The 25,136-nt window shown below is 39.9% G+C and overlaps 2 protein-coding genes across 3 annotated transcripts; one reads left to right on the forward strand and one right to left on the reverse strand.

Moving 5' to 3' along the window:
• Positions 1-260: 260 nt before the first annotated feature.
• On the reverse strand, positions 261-1,880 carry LOC106569333 (atypical chemokine receptor 2). Its single transcript, XM_014140574.3, has 2 exons — positions 1,719-1,880; positions 261-1,610 (listed from the first exon to the last, which is right to left on the reverse strand). Exon 2 carries the CDS (start codon positions 1,593-1,595, stop codon positions 477-479), a length of 1,119 nt encoding a protein of 372 aa, XP_013996049.1. The 5' UTR covers positions 1,596-1,610; positions 1,719-1,880; the 3' UTR covers positions 261-476.
• Positions 1,881-2,774: 894 nt separating this feature from the next.
• On the forward strand, positions 2,775-6,003 carry higd1a (HIG1 hypoxia inducible domain family, member 1A). Of its 2 annotated transcripts, none has more exons than XM_014140575.3 (4): positions 2,775-3,026; positions 3,549-3,623; positions 4,526-4,660; positions 5,390-6,003. In XM_014140575.3, the coding sequence occupies exons 2-4, from the start codon at positions 3,554-3,556 to the stop codon at positions 5,479-5,481; spliced, it is 297 nt and encodes a 98-aa protein (XP_013996050.1). In that variant the 5' UTR covers positions 2,775-3,026; positions 3,549-3,553; the 3' UTR covers positions 5,482-6,003. The 2 variants fall into 2 exon arrangements, with proteins under 2 accessions (XP_013996050.1, XP_013996051.1); XM_014140576.3 differs by having other exon boundaries at positions 2,916-2,940; positions 5,390-5,514.
• Positions 6,004-25,136: the final 19,133 nt, after the last annotated feature.

Below are 25,136 nucleotides of genomic sequence, written 5' to 3' on the forward strand. Positions count from 1 at the left end.
AATCCATTTTAGAATAAGGCTGTAATGTAACAAAATGTGGAAAAAGTCAAAGGGTCTGAACACTTTTCAAATGTACTGTACATAGCCCTGATTAAAAAAGTCTGTACTGGCATTATGAAACTATGAATTACAGGAAGGGAGAACACCACTTTATCCTTGTAAGATAGTCACGAGGTTTAACTGGTGTCACACATATGCTGAGTGGCTTTATTTTATATCTTTATTTTATTCAGAACACTGTGTGATAGCAAAACAACTGCTCAACTATTAAACATCTTTATTGTCATGTATCTTGCCAATATACCCCCCCTATTTGTACAATGATATACTGTATATGAATACAAGGAATAGAATGACACAAACACACTGTAAATAGAGAGTGATTGTAAATAATCCATTTAACTCCACAGGTATAGTTAACATGTTATAATGTTAACAGTTATTTGTGCAAAGCCATTTCAACTCTTAATGGAGGATTATCTCCGCTCTGTGTTTGTTGGTTGATTAGTATTATTCTCTAGGTAGCTCTGAACTGCTTGTAACTCTATCACTCCACTCTGAACTGACATGGACTTTGTGCTATCGGAGCACTCCAGCACGTACTCATCACTGGTTCTTCTTCTGCATTTCCCCCCACACATCTTAGCAAAGCCCTTCCAAACCCTCTTGTTGACAAAGGCATACACAATGGGATTTACAAAACCATGGCTATAGGCAATGACCTCTGTAACCTGAATGGCGAAATCCAGATGTAGGCTTGTGGCACAATTATAAATCGCATGCAAGTGTTGCAAGGAGTGTAAAAAGGACACAATGTTGTACGGGAACCATAACACAAAAAATACCACAACAACTATCATGACCAATTTCAGACTCTTTCGTCTCGGTCCCACTTTAACCTTCGCTACAGCACAGCAGACTCGCAGGTAGCAGAAGAGCATGATCAGAAAAGGTGTGAGAAACCCAAAGACGTTCAGCTGAAACTTCATGAGAATCTTCCACAGAGGCAAGTGATTTTCCTCTCCAAAAGGGTACATGCAAATCTTCTGGCCGTGAAACTCTTGTTCCTGAACGAAGGTCCAATGTGGAGCTGCTGCTAAGATGGAGAGGCTCCACACCACAAAGCACACTAAGGTGTTTTCCATAGGTGTACAGTGATTCCAGCTGGAAAGAGTCCATACTACATTTAAATACCTATCCACACTTATACAAGTGATGAACAGGATACTGCTGTACAAAGTAGTGATGTAAATCGCAGTAACTGTCTTGCAGGAATCATTGCCAAATATCCATTCATTGTGGGCATACACTGCCCAAAAAGGGAGTGTTAATGCAAACAACATATCAGAAATTGCCATACTCATAGGAAATGTTTTTCTATGATGTTTGGATTTGATTAAAGTTGAAATAAAAAGTATATTTACTATAATGCTGAGGGTGCAAATGATAATGTAAGAGATGGGTAGAAAAATTCTTCCAAATACTTTGACGTGTGCCTTTTCACAAAGTCCAAAGCCATCCAATGGTTCATCTCCATAGTCATAATAATGGCTGTAGTTATAGTCATCAGTCAGTTCTGGGATGTTTAAATCCATTATCCTGTTGTATATCTAAGGAGGAGAAATGTGAAATACAGACTTCAGACAGATGATTTACCGTCAAGAAGAAGAAACAACTTTCCTCTATGATGTTTTATGCATGCAGTAGAGTAGGCTTACCTCTGGGGAAAAAAAAGTGTTTCTGAAATCCTAAAAGCCAGTAGTAAAGTTTCTGTTCCAGCAATACAAAACTGCCTTTAAGTAATAAGCACGATAGGTAGGACAAAGTAAGCAGTTTGTCTGAAGTAAGAAGGCATTCCTGTTTCCTGGTATTTGTCATTGCCTCTTCCTCTTAGTATAAGCAGCATGTAAAATCCTTCTTTTTTTTTACTCTTAATGGAAACTCAAAATACAGCATCTGTTGAATTTATCAAACAGCATATTTGTGGAATAAGTTCATAGAAATTGATCATGGATAGTTAAAACGTATCTATTTAAACATGTCACAAGATACTATGTTGACGTTTTGCCCTTTTAGAGTAGCCTATCACATGACAGGTTGTAATTTAAACTATATTTCCAATGCAACAAAAATCCACTATAGACCCTCTTGGAAACATCTGAATTAAATGATCAGTTTATAAGTTTGAACTCAACGACTCAACGATTTACCTCTAGACCTATACCTCTATAGACCTAACTTGAATCTATTTTATGTATAGATAGGGTATAGACATTTATTATGTTGAATATTTAAAACATGAACCACCTGTGTTTTAGTCAATTCTATCAATGTCTATAAACCTACGATAGATATTTGAGTTGTATAAAATAATCATTTCATGCAAATCGATTCACAGCACGAGATCCAAAATAACTAGGGTACATTCCGTTCTAGCACGTGGCGAATGCGCACATCGGATGAGACAAGCTATTTTAAAACACCACGCCCCCCGTTTAGTTTTGCACTCTGGGAAATGGCGTTCCAATAAACATTAAAACGACGTTTAAAATGTAAGTAGCTCAAAAATAAATATATACTCTGATCCTTAAATACATACGTACACATGTGTATCTCATGGAATTAAATACGTTTTATTTGGAAGTATATACTCTGTCAAAACCGATTTTGTAATTCCTCCCGAACTACAATTCATACAGATTTTCTTCTGTGAACGATTTAGTTTATTTGCAGCTCGAGTTTATTATTTTCTAGGGAAAGCCATAATAAAATGTACCATAAACAAGGGATAATAATCAAGAGATTGAACAAATTAATTGAAAAGGGTTGAGGGGTATTTATTGGCTAAACGTGTGAGATAATTCAATGGAAAAAGACAGCCTACGTCACATGTGTTTGAAAATGTTACTTCATTTTGGACTGCTGTTTGAGTTGCTCAAGGTAAGGACAGCGCGGTGTCTATTTGCTGTGTAGCGCATACAGAATCAGTCCGGATCCATTATCTTCAATAGAAGTTTGACAAAACGGTAAGAATACATGTTCATTCTAATGTCGGATGTTGTCTTTATTTAGGGTATCACAAGTGATATTTACTATGAAACAGTTCCCTTTGACCTTCATTCAAACGTGTCCTCGACGTGGGAACTCTTATATAGCTTGGCCAAAACGAATGAATTATAATGTTATTCTGTATTAAATCATCACATTGTTTTAATCTCTGATATTAACTATTTGGTTACATCCTGACAGTCCTTGAAATAAATCGACGTTTTACTGTATTTTCCAAGAGAATACCATGTTACTGATATCTGAACTTCTACTTCAAGTTATTGATTACGTTTGGTGTTGTAGGTTTTACAAGCTCAGATAGGCCTACTGAGACCTATAAGTATGTCCCAATATTTTCCAATAATATGACTGCTAATAGCCTATTTAATGTAGTTATCTGTGTCGTTGACGTAGTGAGAAAATCATTGTGAATAACGTCTTTGGTAGATTTATGTTATAAAGTACAGTACCTCTGAGTAATTATAATTTTCTGGTTTCAGCCAAGATGTCTGCATATGATGAAGAAGAATCGAAGTTTATGCGAAAGGTGAAGGAGAATCCTTTTGTCCCAATAGGTGAGTAGTATAAAATGTTGTATGTAAACCAATGGCGGTTCTAGACCATTTCAACTGGGGGGGCCAAGCTGGGGCCAGTTGTACTGTTAGAGGGGCCACTTACATTAGACTTTATTGTTGTCATATCGTTTTCTTCACTGCATTGCAGGCATTAGCAGGCAAAAGACCATGTTCCGCATTGCCACTGTCTAATAACGGATGTAAAAAAAGAACGATAGCTAAAATTTGTTATGGAAAAATTATTTCGTACTCTACATTTAGGGGGGCCACAAGGCGGTCCAAAACTGTTGTCACAGGGGCACTGCCCCCCCCCGAACCGCTAGTGATGTAAACCCTGGATTGCTGATGCAATGTATTGGCACTCCCCAGAAGAAGCAGTCTCCATAGGAATGATTGGAATTCTACAGTGTTTCAATTAAATGTTTCAAGGTCAAAATTACATGTATTTTGTTGTTGTAGTGCGGACAGTAACATTAGAACTTTATAAAAATTATACTTTAACAAACATTTTTTTAAATATTTTTTGCTCACAAAATATGTAGAAGTATGCATTAAAGTCTCTGTAATAGAATGAACGTGGCAAAAACAAATGTAGACATTGACAAATTCATTTCCATTGCTTCTAAATTATTTTTTACAACGGTGGGGGATTGCCAAGATGGTGGCTTTAAAACAGTGCCCCATGTCAGTCATCTAGTGTATACTACCAATAATTTATATACACAGCACACACAACCACACCTGTAGCCCATATCCATCATAGTTTTCTCATGCACCTTTATGGACCTGCAAATTGGTTGTTTTTTATTGATGTAGATATTGACTGTATGTCTTCAATTGCCATTGTCCTATATGCCCAGTCGTCCTTTATATTGTGTACTAAGTAAACTTTTTTTTTTAAGGAATGGCAGGATTCTTTTCCATTGTGGGCTACAGACTTTACAAGTTGAAGAACCGTGGAGACATGAAGATGTCAGTGCACCTTATCCACATGCGTGTTATGGCCCAAGGATTCGTGGTGGGAGCTATGACCATTGGTATGTACAGTATTACAGGCTGTTGGACCCTGTTGACACCTAGGGGCTGTTCCAGAAAGCAGGATCAATAAGTAAGCCAGGTAGCTAACTGTCCAAAAAATAATGAAATAACTTCATATTTTTGAGAAATATAAACTTTAAATAATTGACTGGACAACCAACAACCCATATTCAAGTTTAGCATTCTAAATAATTTAGAAAATCAAGAGCTATATTTATCAAAGTTTGCTTGGTAACTTAATGGTCCTGCTTTCTGGAACACCCCACTGGTATTAAACTTGAAATCTGTATTTGATAAAATAACTTTGTGTCCACACATGACCTTTAAATGTGTCATGTGTCCACATTGTGATTGTATGAGGTTGTAATGTTATTTAACGTTGCAGGCACCAGTTTTCTGGCACATGCCAAATTGAAATATTTTTGCACAGTGTTGTAAGGTTTCTGGCGAAATGTATCTGTCCCAAAACAGATTTGGCTACAGATCAGATCGCACAGGATGTGGAAACTGTTATTTTGATACATTGTTATTCTAGATGTAAACTAGTCTTAAAGCCTCTCACGCTGCAGATGTCGTCATTATGTTGCTATGTTACATGAAAAAGTATACCGTATGAAATGATGTACACTTTCCTATTTAATAGTTACAGCAGCTCCAATACAATGTAATTTTATGTACTAGTTTTGGAAATGATCTTCATTTAACATTTTCTTCCCTCTGTTTTTCAGGTGTCATTTATTCCATGTACAAAGACTACATTGTGAAGCCAAGAGAAGAACTGAAGGCATTGCAACAGCAGACTGCATTTCAACACAAATAACCCGATAAATGAATATGGACTCTTTTGGATTAATATTTTGTATGTCCCCTTAATATTACCTCAGTTTGCCATAAGTTGTATATCTACACATCTTTCCCACGTATAACACACCTCTTAATGTACTAGGTAGTTTTAAGGAATTCTCACTCAACAAGAATGTCTACTGAACTCTTTTTAGACGAAGATGCTGTGCCTTACCTCAACTCAGTTTTGATTCTCCATATCCTCAAAAGGTGTGTGTTTCCTGAGGGTTGTCACTTTGATGAGACATAGATATGAGCCAACTGTAACTACCTGAGATGGTATTGCAGCTTAGTGACACACAAAACATGATGTATGAGATGATTGTGAAAGCAAGTCTGTTGAAGGTACGTGGTTGACTAGAGGACAAGTGGTAGTGGAAACTCACATTCAAAAAAAATATTTTAGGAGAACAATATTTTGGGATAGGTCACAGGATGTTGTATGAAATATTTATTGCTAAGGATGTTAGTTACATCTGGTTATCAAATGAGGAACAAACAGGCATTTGATGCTATAAAACAGGTACTCTTACCCTACGAGGTCCGAAGCCTGCTGGTTCTATTCTACCTAACAATTAATTGCACGCGCCTATTGTCCCAGCCTCTGATTAAAGGGGAACAATGCAAATAGAGTGAAACTGGCTTTGAGGTCCAGAGTTGAGTTTGAGGGCTATATAACATGCTCTGGATCAGCAAAGGCTATTAGGTAGTTTGAGTTGAAGTGACTGTTGGTACAAGACAACCAGCTGTTATTAGGACACAGGTCTTGCTCAACCACCACTATTCCAATCGTCACTCTGAATGCTTTTCTGGATTTCCTTTGGAAGGGTATTTTATTGTATTTATTTTACTGGTTGATTATTACATTATTTAGATTCACTCTATTATTAAAGCTGCAATGTGTAACTTTTTGGGTGACCTGACAAAATTCACATAGAAATGTGAGTAATCGATATGTCACTCATTAACAGCAAGTCTAGCGGTAGATCTGTTCTATGTGCACTATTTCTATACTTTACACTTTTAAGTTTAATTTTTGCTTCTTTTACTTTCGGTTTTGTGCACCAGCTTCAAACAGCTGAACATACAATATTTTTGCCTATGTGAAAATACATTTCACAGCAGTTTAGACGGTACAATGATTCTCTACACTATACTTGCTTGTTTTGTCACATAAACTGAAATTAGGCAAACTATTAGAATTTTTGCGATTTAGCAACCAGGAAATGGCAGAGCAATTTCTGCATAGTACATCTTTATGTATTGTATTTTACCAATGAAAAATATGTGTTGCACCTTACTATTGTCAAATGGCCTTTACTTATGAGTGCAATAAAGCATCCCCCTAATAGGTGGTAGTGACCTGACAATAGGAGAGGCTAACACACTATTAGGTCTGGCACTCGGACTACCTAAATCAGGATCTCAAAAGAGATCATTATGTGATTTTTCCTTTTTTGATAGAAAGTTAATAAATTTATATTCTGTAATAAAATGGTCTCACACAGCTAATGGCTGAATTGTTTATACAGAGTAAGTAATTGAGCTGTAGGCCTATAATCATAACTTTTATGGAACTGCATTTAAGGCATTATTGTCTACAAACTGCTGAAATTTTAACCATCTATGTTATAAGTCATTCTCTCTCCCAATGTTGAATGGTTGAGTGCACTGGAACATATTCATCAACAATAGTGTGTGAAATAAATACAAATTATTATTAAGTGTTGTGTATGACAATATTACTTTAGAAAATCAGTCAGAAAACAATATTAACCCACATCATCACACTCATTCTAATATACCTTGGATTATTATGGGTTTCAATAATAACTGTAGACTGATAATGCTGAATGCACTGGCACACAGGTTGCCAAATCAAAATGGTCATGTGTTTGATTGAATGACGTAGGTCTACTGTATGTCTATGATTTGATCATCCAGTATGTCTGGCAAAAACATCAGACCGGACACGGGGCCTGGTCCTCTCCCCGCCTGTTGACCTGTTGCGCCGTGCGTGCCTCCAAGGAAGAGCACGTTGCCATGGAAACAATAGCATTTGATGGGACTAGGAAGTGCGTCACCACTACCAAAACAACAGTCCATGCAAATCGGGATCCGTGGGGGACGTCCACACTACCGTTGAAGTTAAAATTCAAGATGGTTAAGGGTTAAAACCTCTTAAGGATCGGACCCTTTTTTTAAATTTTCGCCTAAAATGACATACCCAGACACAGCAGGGGTTCAAACTGTAGAACCCAGTTCCTACATTTGAATATAAAAATGGATTTTATCAGGATGACCCTCAGGATGACAAATCAGAGCAAGATTACTGAATGTAAGTACATTATTTACCTTCAGAGGTAAATGTATCAAACCAGTTGCCGTGATAAAAGTTTTTTGTTGTTGTGCACTCTCCTCAAACAATAGCATGGTATTTTTTCACTCACTGTAATAGCTACTGTAAATTGGACAGTGCAGTTAAATTAACAAGCATGTAAGCTTTCTGCCCATATAAGGCATGTCTATGTCCTGGGACAATGATCCCAAAAAGCACTGACCCCAAAACAAGCTTATAACCACAGATATCTTCATAAACAACCTTCTTAGCGTTTGCTTCTTGTTATAAAAGCTGATGTTGAATAGTTCCGCGTTTAGCTACAACATAACAATAACTAGCTAGCTTAAAACCTCTTAAATGTAATGGCAAAAATGTAGATTTCCGCCTAAATAGACATACCCAAATGTAAGTGCTTTTAATGAGCAGTTACATAAGGACATGCATAAACTTGGTGTCATTAGAAAGAAGTCACCTGGGAGATTATAAGGTAATGGTCAGAACATAGATAGGAATGGCACAGTTCAGATCACACAAGATCAAGCACACACAAACGAACTGTTTTTTGGACAACCTGTAAGTCAATTGTTGATGAATAAAGCTGGAAACACATCAGATGGCTTCCACAAAAAGTCTAAAACTTCTGGAAAAAATGGTATTGATAGACACAACTGCTTGAACTTTACAGATGTTTAAGTAATGGGTATTAGTTGCGGTCAAGGGACATATCCTCTCCAAAGTGTCCTAAGTATGTAAATTAGGGAATTCCATTGCTATTACACATTGAATATGCCTAAAAGTTATTGGTCACTGTAAAAACACAATTTCTACAATATCAACTGCTCTCAAACACTGTAGTGTGTCAAAGGACATCCAAGTGAACCTGGGTCCACATAATCTTCAATGAGTGTGTGCCATCTGTCCTCAGGTTCATCTCCCTCTGTTGTGCTGGTTCCAGTGCTGGTTCCAGTGCCTCTACCTCTGCTCCTCCATCTTCTCTGTTGAAGCCTAGTTGTCCTCCATGTCCCCCCACCTCTAGATGAACTGTCTGAGAGAGGAGTGGAGCCAGGGCCTGCAGTGGAGGTAGTGGAAGAGGAGTGTGAACTGGTGGAACTTGAACCATCATTAGAGACAGCAGTGGGGGTTGTGGATCTGGCAGGGGAGGGTGAAGACCTTGACCGGCCGGGGGAGCAGGTTGAGAGCTTCAAGTTCCTTGGTGTCCACATCACCAACAAAGTAACATGGTCCATGCACACCAAGATAGTCGTGAAGAGGGCATGACAAAACCTATTCCCCCTCAGTAGACTGAAAAGATTTGGCATGGGTCCTCAGATCCTCAAAAGGTTCTACAGCTGCACCATTGAGAGCATCCTGACTGGTTGCATCACTGCCTGGTATGGTAACTGCTCGGTCTCCGACCGCAAGGCACTACAGAGGGTAGTGCGTACGGCCCAGTACATCACTGGGGCCAAGCTTCCTGCCATCCAGGACCTCTACACCAGGCGGTGTCAGAGGAAGGCCCTAAAAATTGTCAAAGATTCCAGCCACCCTAGTCATAGACTGTTCTCTCTGCTACCGCACGGCAAGCGGTGCCGGAGCGGCAAGTCTGGGTCCAAGAGGCTTCTCAACATCTTCTACCTCCGAGTCATGAGACTCCTGAACATCTAATCAAATGGCTACCCAGACTATTTGCATTGCCCCGCCCCAGTCACTTTAATAACTCTACCTACATGTACATATTACCTCAACTTACCGGTACCCCCGCACACTGACTCTGTACCGGTACACCACTGTGTATAGTCTCGCTATTGTTATTTTACTGCTGCTCTTTAATTACTTGTTACTTTTATTTCTTATTCGTACTCATATTTAAAAAAAACGGAATTGTGGGTTAAGGGCTCATAAGTAAGCATTTCACTGTAAGGTATACCTGTTGTATTCATGTGACTAATAACATTTGATTTGATTTGGGGGTGATTTGCTCCTAAACGTCATCATCCTCTATGTGGAGAATAAAATAAAGGAATACAAAAGGATCGATATTGCTAAGATACACATCACTACATTACTGTTATGTAAAAGCAATATACTTAACGTTAACACCCAGCCTAAATGTTGCTACAAATTCCCTGCTGGTGACTTTTATCACACCATCTCACAGCCCTCTCAGAGGCAAACTCTGTAAGTGTCTAACTACTTCAGTAAGTTCCCCTCCCCCACTGCACATAGTAGGCCATGGGGAATTATTTATTTTACCTTTATTTAACTAGGCAAGTCAGTTAAAAACAAATTCTTATTTTCAATGACGGCCTAGGAACATTGAAATCTGGGATATACACCCCTGCTCCCACCCTACCACTGACTGGATCCTTTGAACCATCTCTATACAGTATATCCTTAAAAACAAATAAAAATGATTATCTATATTTCTCTCCTCACGTCCTTACCCCATTCTCTCCTGCCCTCAATCATGTGCACATCTACACATGGTTTCGGAAACAGCCATGGAGGAACGTTCCCCAATGCAATTGCTGGCCCTATCTCTCTCTCTCTCCCCCAGTCCATTTTCTGCCCAATTGTCCACCCGGTCTCCCTCTGCTTACCCATTCCTCGCTCCCAGCATTCCCCAGTTACTGTGACCGCAGGATGTCCTTCTGAACTCCCTTTCAACCTCGCCCAAGTACGCTAATGCAAGTTTGTTCCGCCTTATCCTCAGTGGCAGTTCCTCACTATCCACTTGTAATGCCTCAACAGGTGTCGTTCTGAAGGCACCCACACACAATCTCAATGCCCTTGACTGTATACTATCCAGGCACTATAGTACCGTTTTGGCTGCTGATCCATATACAAAGCACCCATAATCCAAAAATGACCTGATCAATGCCTGGTACATACACAACAGTGTTTGTCTATTTGACCCCCAATCACATCCTGCCACTGCCCTCATGAGGTTTTGCACCTTCCTGCACTAAATTTCAATATACTCAACTTCTACTTAAGCCTCTCATCAAACCACATACCTAGATACTTAAATTCGGACACCCTACCTACAGTCGTGGCCAAAAGTTTTGAGAATGACACAAATATTAATTTTCACAAAGTCTGCTGCCTCAGTGTCTTTAGATATTTTTGTCAGATGTTACTATGGAATACTGAAGTATAATTACAAGCATTTAATAAGTGTCAAAGGCTTTTATTGACAATTACATGAAGTTGATGCAAAGAGTCAATATTTGCAGTGTTGACCCTTCTTTTTCAAGACGTCTGCAATCCACCCTGGCATGCTGTCAATTAACTTCTGGGCCACATCCTGACTGGTGGCAGCCCATTCTTGCATAATCAATGCTTGGAGTTTGTCAGAATTTGTGGGTTTTTGTTTGTGCACCCGCCTCTTGAGGATTGACCACAAGTTCTCAATGGGATTAAGGTCTGGGGAGTTTCCTGGCCATGGACCCAAAATATTGATGTTTTGTTCCCCGAGCCACTTAGTTATCACTTTTGCCTTATGGCAAGGTGCTCCATCATGCTGGAAAAGGCATTGATCGTCACCAAACTGTTCCTGGATGTTTGGGATAAGTTGCTCTGGATGTGTTGGTACCATTCTTTATTCATGGCTGTGTTCTTAGGCAAAACTGTGAGTGAACCCACTCCCTTGGCTGAGAAGCAACCCCACACATGAATGGTCTCAGGATGCTTTACTGTTGGCATGACACAGGACTGATGATAGCGCTCACTTTGTCTTCTCCGGACAAGCTTTTTTCCGGATGCCCCAAACAATCGGAAAGGGGATTCATCAGAGAAAAGGACTTTACCCCAGTACTCAGCAGTCCAATCCCTGTACCTTTTGCAGAATATCAGTCTGTCCCTGATGTTTTTCCTGGAGAGAAGTGGCTTCTTTGCTGCCCTTCTTGACACCAGGCCATCCTCTAAAAGTCTTCGCCTCACTGTGCGTGCAGATGCACTCACACCTGCCTGCTGCCATTCCTGAGCAAGCTCTGTACTGGTGGTGCCCCGATCCCGCAGCTGAATCAACTTTAGGAGACGGTCCTGGCGCTTGCTGGACTTTCTTGGGCACCCTGAAGCCTTCTTCACAACAATTGAACCGCTGAAGTTCTTGATGATCCGATAAATGGTTGATTTAGGTGCAATCTTACTGGCAGCAATATCCTTGCCTGTGAAGCCCTTTTTGTGCAAAGCAATGATGTCGGCACGTGTTTCCTTGCAGGTAACCATGGTTGACAGAGGAAGAACAATGATTCCAAGCACCACCGTCCTTTTGAGGCTTCCAGTCTGTTATTCAAACTCAATCAGCATGACAGAGTGATCTCCAGCCTTGTCCTCGTCAACACTCAGACCTGTGCTAACGAGAGAATCACTGACATGATGTCAGCTGGTCCTTTTGTGGCAGGGCTGAAATGCAGTGGAAATGTTTTTCTGGGATTCAGTTTATTTGCAATGCAAAGAGGGACTTTGCAATTAATTGCAATTCATCTGATCACTCTTCATAACATTCTGGAGTATATGCAAATTGCCATCATACAAACTGAGGCAACAGACTGTGAAAATTAATATTTGTGTCATTCTCAAAACCTTTGGCCACGACTGTATATCCTGACCGTATATTTGCAGCCTAACATCTTTAACCTTCGTCCTAGAATACACCATAATGCAGGACTTGGTCACAGACATCCTAAAAACCCCATGTTAGAGACCAATCCTCCACAACTTCTTGCATCTTCCTCATCACATATTTCACATTCCCACCTGTCTTTCATACAGCCCCATCATTAGCATACAAGGCCACACCCATTCCCTGTCCCACCTCCTTAAATATGTAATCTGTCATCAGGGCGAACAACACCAGACTAACCACACTTCCCCGAGGAGTACTATCCTCCACTTCAACCCCATTGACAAATCTGATCCCACTCTCACCCATATGACTGATCCCACCCTCACCCATACAGATCTCCCCCAATGTCCCCCAATAGCCTACGACTACAGTTCCAGGCTCCACAGGAGCAGTAGGAGAAACATCACCAGAGAAGACTAGACAAACAGAAGGAGAAGGAGCAGAAGGCCACTGAGACCCAGGATGACTTGAACCTCTCCCAGCTAGACACTGATCACACAGATGATCTTAGTAAAAAGTGTGAATATTTATAAAGTTAGGTCAATATTATTCAAGTTGGACAACATTTTATCCCCCAATGCAGCCTAATATTATGCATACCATAAGCCTGGGGTTCCCAAACTTTTTTGGCCCACCAGCCCATTTTGATATCTGAAAATTCTCATGACCCCAACCATCTGAAAAAAAATTATGCAATTAACAGCCATTGATTGTCTTCTCAACTCACCATCACATACCTTTAATGTGGAGCTATGACAGTCAATGAACAAATTAGTCTGACACAATGTATGTTATCTCACCACCAGTAATGAGATGAGTGTGCTTGATGCATGTCGCATTGGAGATTTTCAAAGTCAGGGGGCGTGGTCGACAGTGCGCACCTCATCTTTGCTGTCACATCCAACCTGGATCGATATTTGTTTTTAATGCAGACGAGAACACTGAATCCAGCTTCACATATATATGAGCTGGCAAAGGGTAAAATTAGTTTTATGGTTCTTTCAAGAACACTAGGTAGTTGGAAAAATACAAGGTCAAATCATGATGTCAGTGATTTTCAGGTCGAAAAGTTGGAGCGCTGGAAAGAGGAATTCCAAGTTGGATGAACGTTAAAAACAATTTTTCCGAGACAGAGCTCTGTTTTTTCCAAATTCCCAGTTGTCTTGAACGTCCTGAAGTCGGAAGTTTGAGATTAATGCTCAGACGGAAACAGCAGGGTATTCCTTTTGAGTCAGGGACCAACGCTTATCCGAAGTGACCCGTGAATGCATTCGGTCACATGACAGCTTTTCAATTTCGCTTACCGGCATGTCAACTGAGCAGTGGCAACCCGTCATTCGTTTAACTTTGACAGTAATGATACGTACATTAACGTTAACTCTAAAAGTGCAGTGTTACACAATGGTGCAACACAAACTCATTCTGTGTATAGGTTGGGAGTGTGTGAAAGATGGAGGTCCTGATCAAGCAATACCCTGAATGTGCTACAGTATATTAAATTCTGAATTTATCATTGTCAATTTTTATTGCAGCATGAGGTGAAACGGAGACGTAAACCTGAGGATACAAAGGAGAACAAACGACGGAAACAAACCTTCAAATACCATGTACAGCAAGCAGGCCAGAGATTGAATGTGTGCAAGGTCACTTTCATGTCTGTGTTCCAGCTAACCAACAGCCGTCTTCAGGCAAGTGAAAATATGAATTAATGTCTATATGAATATCAATTACAAACATATTGTATTCTTTGTACTCGTTTTTTTAGAACCTGCTAATTGAAATGTAATTGTTTTGGTCAGGTTGTTCAGGAAAAGTTAGGAGTTCAAGCTGAGGCAGGTGAGGTTGCAGGGTCTCCAGATCAGGCTACTGAGGCTAGGTCTCCTTTAGAAGATGGAAGAGGGAAGCATAGCAATAGGTAATGCGCTATGGATTCCAGCCTGGATTATTTCACTATAGCAGTGCTCTAAACAATCTTCTAAACATTAACATAGAGTATCGAATGGATGAATAGCGAATTCTGAAACAAAAATATAAAAATGTTTATTACTTTTAAACAAAATGATGGTAATTAAGCTGTCCAACTACAACCTGAGCATTGAGGACTGAGTGCCGATTACCTTCCCCCTCCCACCGGACGGCACTGGCCTAATTCTCGCCGCCCTACAGGACCCCCCGGCCACAAACGGCAATGGCGTGACCGGGATTTGTACCCCGGTTATAGCGACACAGTTGCACTCTAAGGCAGGTCCCTAGACCATTGAGAGAATACAAGTTCAACAACATCTTGTTGTCTCCTTACAGGCCACATCGGATACATGCTACAGTGAAAGAGGGCATCAAGGAGCACATTTTATCTTTCCCAAGAACCCAGAACCACTACTCTCGGATGAAGGGGGATGTACACAGAGAATACCTCAGCCCTGATCTGAATTTGTTGCGAATGTACCGACTCTACAAAGAGAAGAATACCACATCATCTGCAAAATTCTGGGTTTATAGGGACATTTTCAAACAGCAGAGTCTCAATTTCGGCCAACCCAGGAGTGACACCTGTGGCAAATGTGACGCATTCTTCACTAAGATGTCAGCAGCAACATCTGAAGAGGAGAAGAGGAAGATTGCAGTTGAAAGTGAGTTGCACCATCGAAAAGCCGAAAAGGCCTACACACAGCTTCAAAGTGACACTGAGTGGGCTAAAGCCAATGCTGACTGCCATGTCATTTCTGTGGATCTACAGGGGGTGATGTACACCCCTAATCTGACCCACTCCAATGTCTACTACCAGCGGCAGCTGTCAAATTTTAACCTTTGCATCCAGGAACTTGGAAAAGAAGATCCTGCATACATGTGTGTTTGGCATGAGGGGATTGCACACCGAGGTTCCATTGAGGTAGCAAGCTGCACATTGAAGTGGGTGAAGACAAAATTCACGCCACTCCCCAAACCAGAGGTGCGCAAGTTGATCATCTTCAGTGACAGATGCTGTGGGCAGAATAACAACTGGCGGATGCTCAATCTGATGTCGATGCTCATCTCTATGGGTTACTTTACCCAAGTTGAACAGAAGTTCATGGTCTCTGGTCATTCTTTTCTCCTTGTGATCGATCTTTTGCCACCATTGAGAAGAGGCGCAAGGTGTCAGTCCTTCATACACCTGATGATGTTTCAAAGATGATACTTGAAGCACAACCAGCAAAACCATTCAAGGTGATGAGGATGCAATGTGAAGACTTCAGGCACCTTCCAGATTCTGTCCTCAAGCGACCAGCTGGACTACAGATCACCTCAGTGAGGTGGTTAAAAGTCACAGGTATTGGGAAAGGAATCGATCGCAAACATTGGCTCATTCTAAGATCCGATGACAGTATATCACAGGTATTGCACAGAGAATAGTTTACTAACATTCATCATCAACATGCAACATGTTGTTCTAACAATAAAATATCCTAGTGCTTGACTGTGAAAGTTGTTTATTGATGTCAGGAACTTAAAATGTTTCTGTTGTAATTTCAGTTGAGGATCCTTGGAATCTGTATGCCAGACAGAGCCACAGTCTATTTGAGGGATGGAAATCGTGGCTGATCTCCAAACCAAAACAAGGAGCTACACCTCAACCTCCCTATTTTGCAAGCCACTACCCTAGAGCATATGAGAGTCCTCTGCCCATCAAAAAAAACAAGTACCAAGATCTGATGACCATGCTCAACTACTTGCCAGCTGCTGCACGCTCTTTTTATAAATCACTGCAGAGTGAATAATTTGATGTTTAACCAAGCTACATAATTAACCGTTTTTTCTGTGAGTTTATGATCCCCTGAACCTGTATAGTATGTTGAATCTGAATACATTTCAGAAAACATGTCACCCCTATTGTAGGAATTTTCTATGTGAATCAATTTGTGTATGATTTCAACCAGCACAATATATTGAATTAATTTAATTTTAAGATGTTGTTCCTAGTGTAGAAAATGTTATGTACAATGTGTTCTGTTGAGAATGATTTTGTGTGTGATCATTTGAACCTTTTTTAAATCTGAATTAATTAAAAACAAACAAGTCATCACATACAGTATGTGAGTATTCATTTGATCTTGATTCCCTTTTGTTATTCATTACAATACACAGTACGTCTCTCTGTCACCACATTTAGCATCAACTCTAAGCAGTTAATACTTATTTACTGCTGTCACCTCAGTACAGGACATTTCTTGCCTTTAGCATGGGTTTAACGCAATTCAAAACTTAATTGCTGATCATAGTGTTAAACGCAAAGAGAATGGGTTTCTGAACGTTTTGTAATATTGACCTTAGGGACCTGCATATTGGCACATGACATTGATCCATATTTGATATGTAGAAGTTGTGCTTCTTTTGATTGAATTCTATTTTTGTAGTTATTCTATGGTATGTTCACATTGAGGGCTTCATTTTAAATGAGACTAAGATTTCATGACTCAACTTTTAAGAAAAGTCATCAGTGCTAAAGTTGATAGACCACCTTTAAATGAACCTCCATTAAATGAATTAACTACATATTGCATTTAAGTTATTTACATGAAGGGCATCTGCACTTGAAAGTACTTAAAACATCATATCAGGTGTTAAAAAAGGACATCTTACAAGTGTCATGCAAAATGTCACATATACTGTTCTTCCACAAACTGAAATCATCACTGGAGATGTACTGTTCTTCCACATTCTAAAAATTAAAACGGCAATAAAAAAAGTATTTTTTGAAATAACAAAAAAATATCAATTGTTGTTGGAAGATATGAGTATGGTGAATTATTTGTCAACCATAAAACACCTAATGTGGTACACACAATTAATAATATAAAAATAACTGATTATCTTAAAATGGAAAAATTGTCACATATATGGTTCTTCGTCTGTAGTATTCATATGTTTGAGAAATTGAAGTTATAGCATTTTTGAGGTATTTGTATTTCGCGCCACGCGATTCCACTGGCTGTTGACTAGAGTCCCACCTCGCCCAGGGAGGTTAACAGTGTTATCTGACAAAGGTATTGATGGGAGTTTCTGTGCCTCTGCCTCCCCACACACTGTTTTCACCATATCAATTGTGGTTGGTAATATCAAGGTCTCTGCAATAGTGTGTGGTTTCATAGGGTAGCAGACCTAACCATTCACCGTGGGAATGACTTAAGTGCAAAGGTCAAGTCCGTCCTTTTCCCATGATCTAAGGGCGCTCCCTGGATGAAATGTATCTTTTAGATTTGGATAATTTTCATTTCGATTTTTGAGGTTAACCACATTACAATGATTTTGAGATACAAAGACAATATTAAACTATAAATATTTTCTGTATATACAGTAAAAATAAATCTTCAGGATTTTGGAAATTCTCCCACGACCTCAATTTCATATCAGGCAATCCCACATGGGGTACCGACCCCTAGTTTGGAAACCGCTGCTGTAGGCGTTGTAGCATTGTGTGAATGAATTATACTTACCTATCTCCAGTAGCAGTGTGTGGGTAAAATCACTGGGGAAGCCAAGCACTCCCCCCCTTACGACCGTGATACATACAGTACTTTTCCCACATTTTGTTACGTTACAGATTTTGTTACGTATACTAAAATTGATTAAATTCATCAATCTACATACAATACCACATAATGATAAAGAAAAACGTTTTTTAGAATGTTTGCACATTTATAAAAAAAACAAAACAGAATGCACTAAGTTTTTAAATAAGTATTTAAAAAAAAAATATTATTAAACCTTTATTTAACTAGGCAAGTCAGTTAAGAAAAGATTCTTATTTACAATGACGGCCTACTTTTTGTAGGCCGTCATTGTAAACTTTTTCTTGTTCAGAATTAAAAAATATACTTGGCAGAATAAATTCAACCACACCTTTTTTTTAATCACAAAACCAGATAGAAACCTGTCTAGCCTGCTCCCGCTCTCCATCACTGGCACCCGAGGACACCAGGCTGCCTTTCATTAAGCACACATGTCACCATTATTACGTGCATCAGCGCTCATTGGACTCACCTGGACTACTTCACGTTTTGATTGCCTTTCCTATATCTGTGTGTTTCCTCTGTTTCATCCTCGTGTCAGCATTATTGTCGTTTCGGTTTCCCCTGTCCAGACGCTGTCCGTATTCTGTTCCTGTCCGTGATTATTAAATGTTCACCCAGAGATCCTTACAGAAACCTCTATCTGGTGAAGTCCACGACGCATATCACATGTTACATAACCTACAGCATGGTTAAGCAAATTAATGTTTCCGACATTTGTGGACCGCTAAACAACTATTGATTTAGAACCACAGAGAGTTACAAAAAAATCACAAAGAAAACAGGAGCTGTCTCCACTATTCCAGCACCATTTCAACTTCAACATCATCAAATCAACTAAAAGATAGCAAAAACAATTGAGTCCAATCAACATAAGCTAAATATAATGTGGCTGTCCATGGATCTGATTTCTGTTTGTGGGCTCATGTGTGTGTGTGTGTGCGTGCGTGCATTCGTTCGTGCAAGTAGAAAAACATGTTGACTCACCCTACTTGTAGAGAAATGCCAATGACATCCTCCTCTCTTTCATGTTGATGAACCGGTCTATCACTCTGTCATACAGTAGCTGCTTTTAGTTTTTGTTGTCCTAGGCTAACTTCCATTCATGGGCAACATTAGCTAGATAACATTAGCCTTCTACATCTAGCTACATATTGAACTTCCATCCTCTCAGGCCAGGGGCACAACAATGTATGAATTAATGGTTGGATCAGAATCTCCGTTATAATCATTGGCCAGTACGGAGAATTAATTAAAACCACAAGTCAAAATCCCTATCTCCATCCATGGCTAATTTAGGAAAGGGACATTTTTTTCTAGGTAGCTAGCCACCGGAGGACAACAACACAACGAGATGCAGCAATTCAAGTTATTTCTGTTAATGATGTACGCTTTCAAAGATAGGAGAGACACCAAATCCAAGCTGCCTTCCCTTGACCCTTTTTTCCCCGCCAGGACCATTCACAGTTGAGCTCGCTCAGTTTAGCTCAACGCTGATTGGCTAATCTTTTATACTTTTTTGTCAAGGGAGGCCAAACGCTCGCTGGCTTCCCTTGCATTCAATGCTACGGGCAGCAACAATGTCATACTGATGTGGCAGCTACTAAGATTGTTGCGCTTTCTAAGAGGAATCGAGAGTTGACTGCTGAAATTGAACAAGAAAAAGTTTAAGCAAAGCAAACCAGCAACAATATAGGCCTAATATGGGCCTAATATAGTGTATAAGAGGTCATACAATACGTTTTGTGGTGATTCCTATGTTGTTGATCTGTGATGTGTGATGAGGAGCAACCAGACGCTGCACTTGACACATTTATGAAATTGCTTATTCCCATTACTAATAAGCATGCACCCATTAAGAACATGCCTGTAAAAACTGTTAAATCCCTGTGGATTGATGAGGAATTGAAAAATGGTATGGTTGAGAGGGATGAGGAAAAAGGATGAAAAAAGTCTGGCTGCACAACCGATTGGCAAACATACTGCAAATTGAGATATCATGTGAATAAACTGATTAAAAAGAAGAAACTACACCATGAAACAAAGATAAATTACATAAATAATAATAGGAAAAATCTTTGGAGCACATTAAATGAAAGCTTAGGCAAAAAGGAAAACTCAGCTCCATCATTCATTGAATCAGATGACTCATTCATCACAAACCCCACTGATATTACCAATTACTTCAATTATTTTTTCATTGGCAAGATTTTCAAACTTAGGCATGGCATGCCTGCAACAAATGCTGACACTACACATCCAAGTATAACTGATCAAATTATAAAAGACAAGCATTGTAATTTTGAATTCTGTAAATGAGTGTGGAAGAAGTGAAAAAGTGAGTGTTGTCTATCAACAATGACAAGCCACCGGGGTTTGACAAATTGGATGGAATATTACTGACGATAATAGCGGATGATATTGCCACTCCTATTTGCCATATCTTCAATCTAAGCCTACTAGAAAGTGTGTGCCCTCTGGCCTGGAGGGAAGCAAAAGTAATTCCACTATCCATGAATAGTAAAGATTGTAAACTGTCATGGTCAAAACATGTTGATACAACAGTAGCTAAGATTGTAATGCTCCTCTTCATCTGAAGATAGAGAAATCGCTGTCGGAAAAAGTGGACCAATACGCAGCGGGTTGCGTGCTCATCATATTTATTTTAAATGTGAACACCAAGAAAAAAACCAAGAAACAAAGACCGACAGGAACAGTTTTGCAAGCTATACACAACACAATGCAAAAACAACAACCCACAAACCCCAGGTGAAAAACACTCCTAATATATGACTCCCAATCAGGAACAACGATAACCAGCTGTTCCTGATCGGGAGCCACACAGACTAACAAAGAAACAGACATACTAGAAAAACCATACAACACAACCCTACTGCCACGTCCTGACCAAAATCTAATACAATTACTCCCTCTGCTGGTCAAGACGTGACAAAGACGGGGAGAAGTCTGTCCATAATAAAGCACTGCTCTGCTTTTAATTTTTAATTTTACTTAACAAGGCAAGTCAGTTAAGAACAAATTCTTATTTACATGACAGCCTAGGAACAGTGGGTCAACTGCTTTGTTCAGGGGCAGAACCAAATATTTTTACCTTATCAGCTCGGGGATTCGATCTAGCAACCTTTCAGTTACTGGCTCAATGCTCTAACCTGCTGCCCCAAGTAACCTAGTGGTTAACAACACTATCAACGAGGCACATCCTACAGGCTCAGTTTTGTCGCACCTGGACTACTGTTCAGTTGTGTGGTCAGGTGCCATAAAGAGGGACCTCGGAAAATTACAATTGGCTCAGAACAAGGCAGCACGGCTGGCCCTTAAATGTACACGGTGGACTAACATTAATAATATGCAATAATATGCATGGCTCAAAGTGGAGGAGAGATTGACTTCACCCACGCATACCCCACAAGACATGCCACCAAAGGTCTCTTCGCAATCCCCAAGTCAAGTACAGACTATGGGAGGCGCACAGTACTACATAGAGCCATGGCTACATAAAACTCTATTCCACATCAGGAAACTGACATAAGCAGTAGAATTTGATTTAAAAACAGATAAAAAATACACCTTATGGAACACCTGGGACTGTGAAGAGATACACACAGGCACAGACACACATACACATACACATGATATGACACGCACCCTACACAGACGTACACATGGATGCTGTATTGTAAATATGTGATAGTGGAGTAGTGGCCTGAGGGAGCACACTAAATGTATTGGGTAAAGTGATATAGAATGTAATGTCATGTAATATTTTAAACTTTATATAAACGTTTTAATGTTGCTGGACCCCAGGAAGAGTAGCTGCTGCCTTGGCAGGAGCTACTCTTTTATACATAATTGCCAAAGAATTTCCACTTGTTGACCCAATCAGCCATTTGTCATTGCTTTATAGACTGATGTAAGCTCTTGACTGAATGGATAATTGATTAAAATAATATAAATGATGGTAAATCCTTCAGGTCTTTGCTGCTCAGTCCTCCTGGGAAAAAGATGGATGTAAAGCCACATGACGTGAGGTCATCCCAGGACTTCCAGGAGGTAATTAGCCTTAATGACAGATTTTTAAGTCATGAACAAATGAGACAATACTCAAGGGAACTCTGCCACACAGAAATGCTTGTGTTGTTGTTGCTTTCATTGCAATGCAGTTTAGTAAAACCTTTGTACATGTTTATTTGAAGCAAATTGTATTGGTATTAATATTGTGACTTGTCAGTGACAACTATGACTGCATTCCTCTCACCAACAGAACAGTCCAGTGGTAAAATCCTGAAAAACTATCTGCTGCCCAACCAGATTCAAGCTGTCAAACAGGAATTGAGAATAGCTTAGAAGGTGTGTATAAGGATTGTTTTGATTGTTACAAAATAATCATTAGAGACGTTTGTTAATAGTTGAAACATTTCAAAGCTTATGAAATACTATTCCAGGCCTGTTTTTGTTTCTACTACTCTAGGTGTTATCCGGTGAGGTATCCAGCAGCTTCTGACCAGCCCAGGGAACTGGAGAAGTCACTCCCAGCAGATACTGTCTCCCCAGAGCAGGGTGAGCTGACTGACTGCTGTCATTGAAAGCTTTCGAGGAACAAAATATTGAGCTAGTAACATAAGCAATTTGCTGCACCTGATATAACCTCTGCTAAACTGTACACGAACAATAAACTTTGATTTGATCACATAAGTCATTAACATACAAGGTGATTTGTAGACTGCAATGTAGTCATCTTAATGTGTCTCCGTTGGTTTTGTTCCCAGGTTTGGGACCTAGAGCCTAATGAAAGCCACGAGGACGTGAAGAAGAGCACGAAGGCTCCAAGGTCAGAAACAAGAACCCGAGCACTGAGATGAAATCACTGAGGTCCTGATCTCCACCCAGCTGGACAAAGGAAAACGCGATGATAAGCTGGTGGATGCCTTACTGGTATGTAAACAGACCTTGATTCAAATAGTATTTTGTTTTCTTCGAAATGCTTCGAGCGTTCGATTGAGACTCTCTTGAGTGCCAGATGAGCGGGGTTTGGGACTATTCCATTCTAAAGATAATTATTTAATGTATGAAACCAGGTATTTTGATATATCAGATTAAAACTTTGAGACAGCATCATGTGCCTCACGGTAGTAATATTATGTAGATGTCTTCAATCAAGATTATCACGGCTTGTTAGGGTATGTACAGTGAGGGAAAAAAGTATTTGATCCCATGCTGATTTTGTACGTTTGCCCACTGACAAAGAAATGATCAGTCTATAATTTTAATGGTAGGTTTATTTGAACAGTGAGAGACACAAAAACAACTAAAAAATCCAGAAAAACACGTCAAAAATGTTATAAATTGATTTGCATTTTAATGAGGGAAAAAAGTATTTGACCCCCTCTCAATCAGAAAGATTTCTGGCTCCCAGGTGTATTTTATACAGGTAACGAGCTGAGATTAGGAGCACACTCTTAAAGGGAGTGCTCCTAATCTCAGTTTGTTACCTGTATAAAAGACACCTGTCCACAGAAGCAATCAATCAATCAGATTCTAAACTCTCCACCATGGCCAAGACCAAAGAGCTCTCCAAGGATGTCAGGGACAAGATTGTAGACCTACACAAGGCTGGAATGGGCTACAAGACCATCGCCAAGCAGCTTGGTGAGAAGGTGACACAAAAGAACTGTCAATCTCCCTCGGCCTGGGGCTCCATGCAAGATCTCTCTTCGTGGAGTTGCAATGATCATGAGAACGGTGAGGAATCAGCCCAGAACTACACGGGAGGATCTTGTCAATGATTTCAAGGCAGCTGGGACCATAGTCACCAAGAAAACAATTGGTAACACACTACGCCGTGAAGGACTGAAATCCTGCAGCGCCTGCAAGGTCCCCCTGCTCAAGAAAGCACATATACATGCCCGTCTGAAGTTTGCCAATGAACATCTGAATGATTCAGAGAACAACTGGGTGAAAGTGTCGTGTTCAGATGAGACCAAAATGGAGCTCTTTGGCATCAACTCAACTTGCCGTGTTTGGAGGAGGAGGAATGCTGCCTATGACCCCAAGAACACCATCCCCACCGTCAAACATGGAGGTGGAAACATTATGCTTTGGGGGTGTTTTTCTGCTAAGGGGACAGGACAACTTCACCACATCAAAGGGACGATGGACGGGGCCATGTACTGTCAAATCTTGGGTGAGAACCTCCTTCCCTCAGCTAGGGCATTGAAAATGGGTCGTGGATGGGTATTCCAGCATGACAATGACCCAAAACACACGGCCAAGACAACAAAGGAGTGGCTCAAGAAGAAGCACATTAAGGTCCTGGATCGGCCTAGCCAGTCTCCAGTCCTTAATCCCATAGAAAATCTGTGGAGGGAGCTGAAGGTTCGAGTTGCCAAACGTCAGCCTCGAAACCTTAATGACTTGGAGAAGATCTGCAAAGAGGAGTGGGACAAAATCCCTCCTGAGATATGTGCAAACCTGGTGGCCAACTACATGAAACGTCTGACCTCTGTGATAGCAACAAGGGTTTTGCCACCAAGTACTAAGTCATGTTTTGCAGAGGGGTCAAATACTTATTTCCCTCATTAAAATGCAAATCATTTTCAACATTTTTGACATGCGTTTTTCTGGATTTTTTTGTTGTTATTCTGTCTCTCACTGTTCAAATAAACCTACCATTAAAATTATAGACTGATCATTTGTGTAGGGAAGTATTTAAACACTTGCTTAGGTCCAACCTCTGATCTTTCCAAGCATTTTTTATATGCTAAAACAGGATAAAAATTGTAAGAAAAATAAGAAAACATATGAAATCATACTACTGTATGACTGATCATTTCTAACCTCTGGTTAGGTGCTCCCTTCAGGATCAATGTAAATTAAGTCCTACCATAGCCTTTATGTCTGATATTAGTCTTGATTATAAACACTACTTATCATGCATTAGGTACTCTGGACATAACAACAGTATGTTAATGCTGTAGGCCTACGGCAGTTGCCGACAGCAAATACACATATATATCACAGAGTAATAATCCATTACTCTTTAGTTAGTAATATGCTGATGCTTAGCAACACATAGTGTTCATAGATTGAAGGGT

The sequence above is a fragment of the Salmo salar genome, chromosome 14 (assembly GCF_965601325.2).
Source record: "Salmo salar chromosome 14, fSalSal1, whole genome shotgun sequence".
Taxonomy (NCBI): domain Eukaryota; kingdom Metazoa; phylum Chordata; class Actinopteri; order Salmoniformes; family Salmonidae; genus Salmo; species Salmo salar.

Excerpts from the sequence above, each read along its gene's own strand:
- LOC106569333 (XM_014140574.3), bottom strand. The coding sequence starts at position 1,595 with ATGGATTTAAACATCCCAGAACTGACTGATGACTATAACTACAGCCAT.
- higd1a (XM_014140575.3), top strand. The coding sequence starts at position 3,554 with ATGTCTGCATATGATGAAGAAGAATCGAAGTTTATGCGAAAGGTGAAG. Across the intron at positions 3,624-4,525 it reads GAATCCTTTTGTCCCAATAG|GAATGGCAGGATTCTTTTCC; the intron begins GTGAGTAGTATA and ends TTTTTTTTTAAG. Across the intron at positions 4,661-5,389 it reads GGTGGGAGCTATGACCATTG|GTGTCATTTATTCCATGTAC; the intron begins GTATGTACAGTA and ends TCTGTTTTTCAG.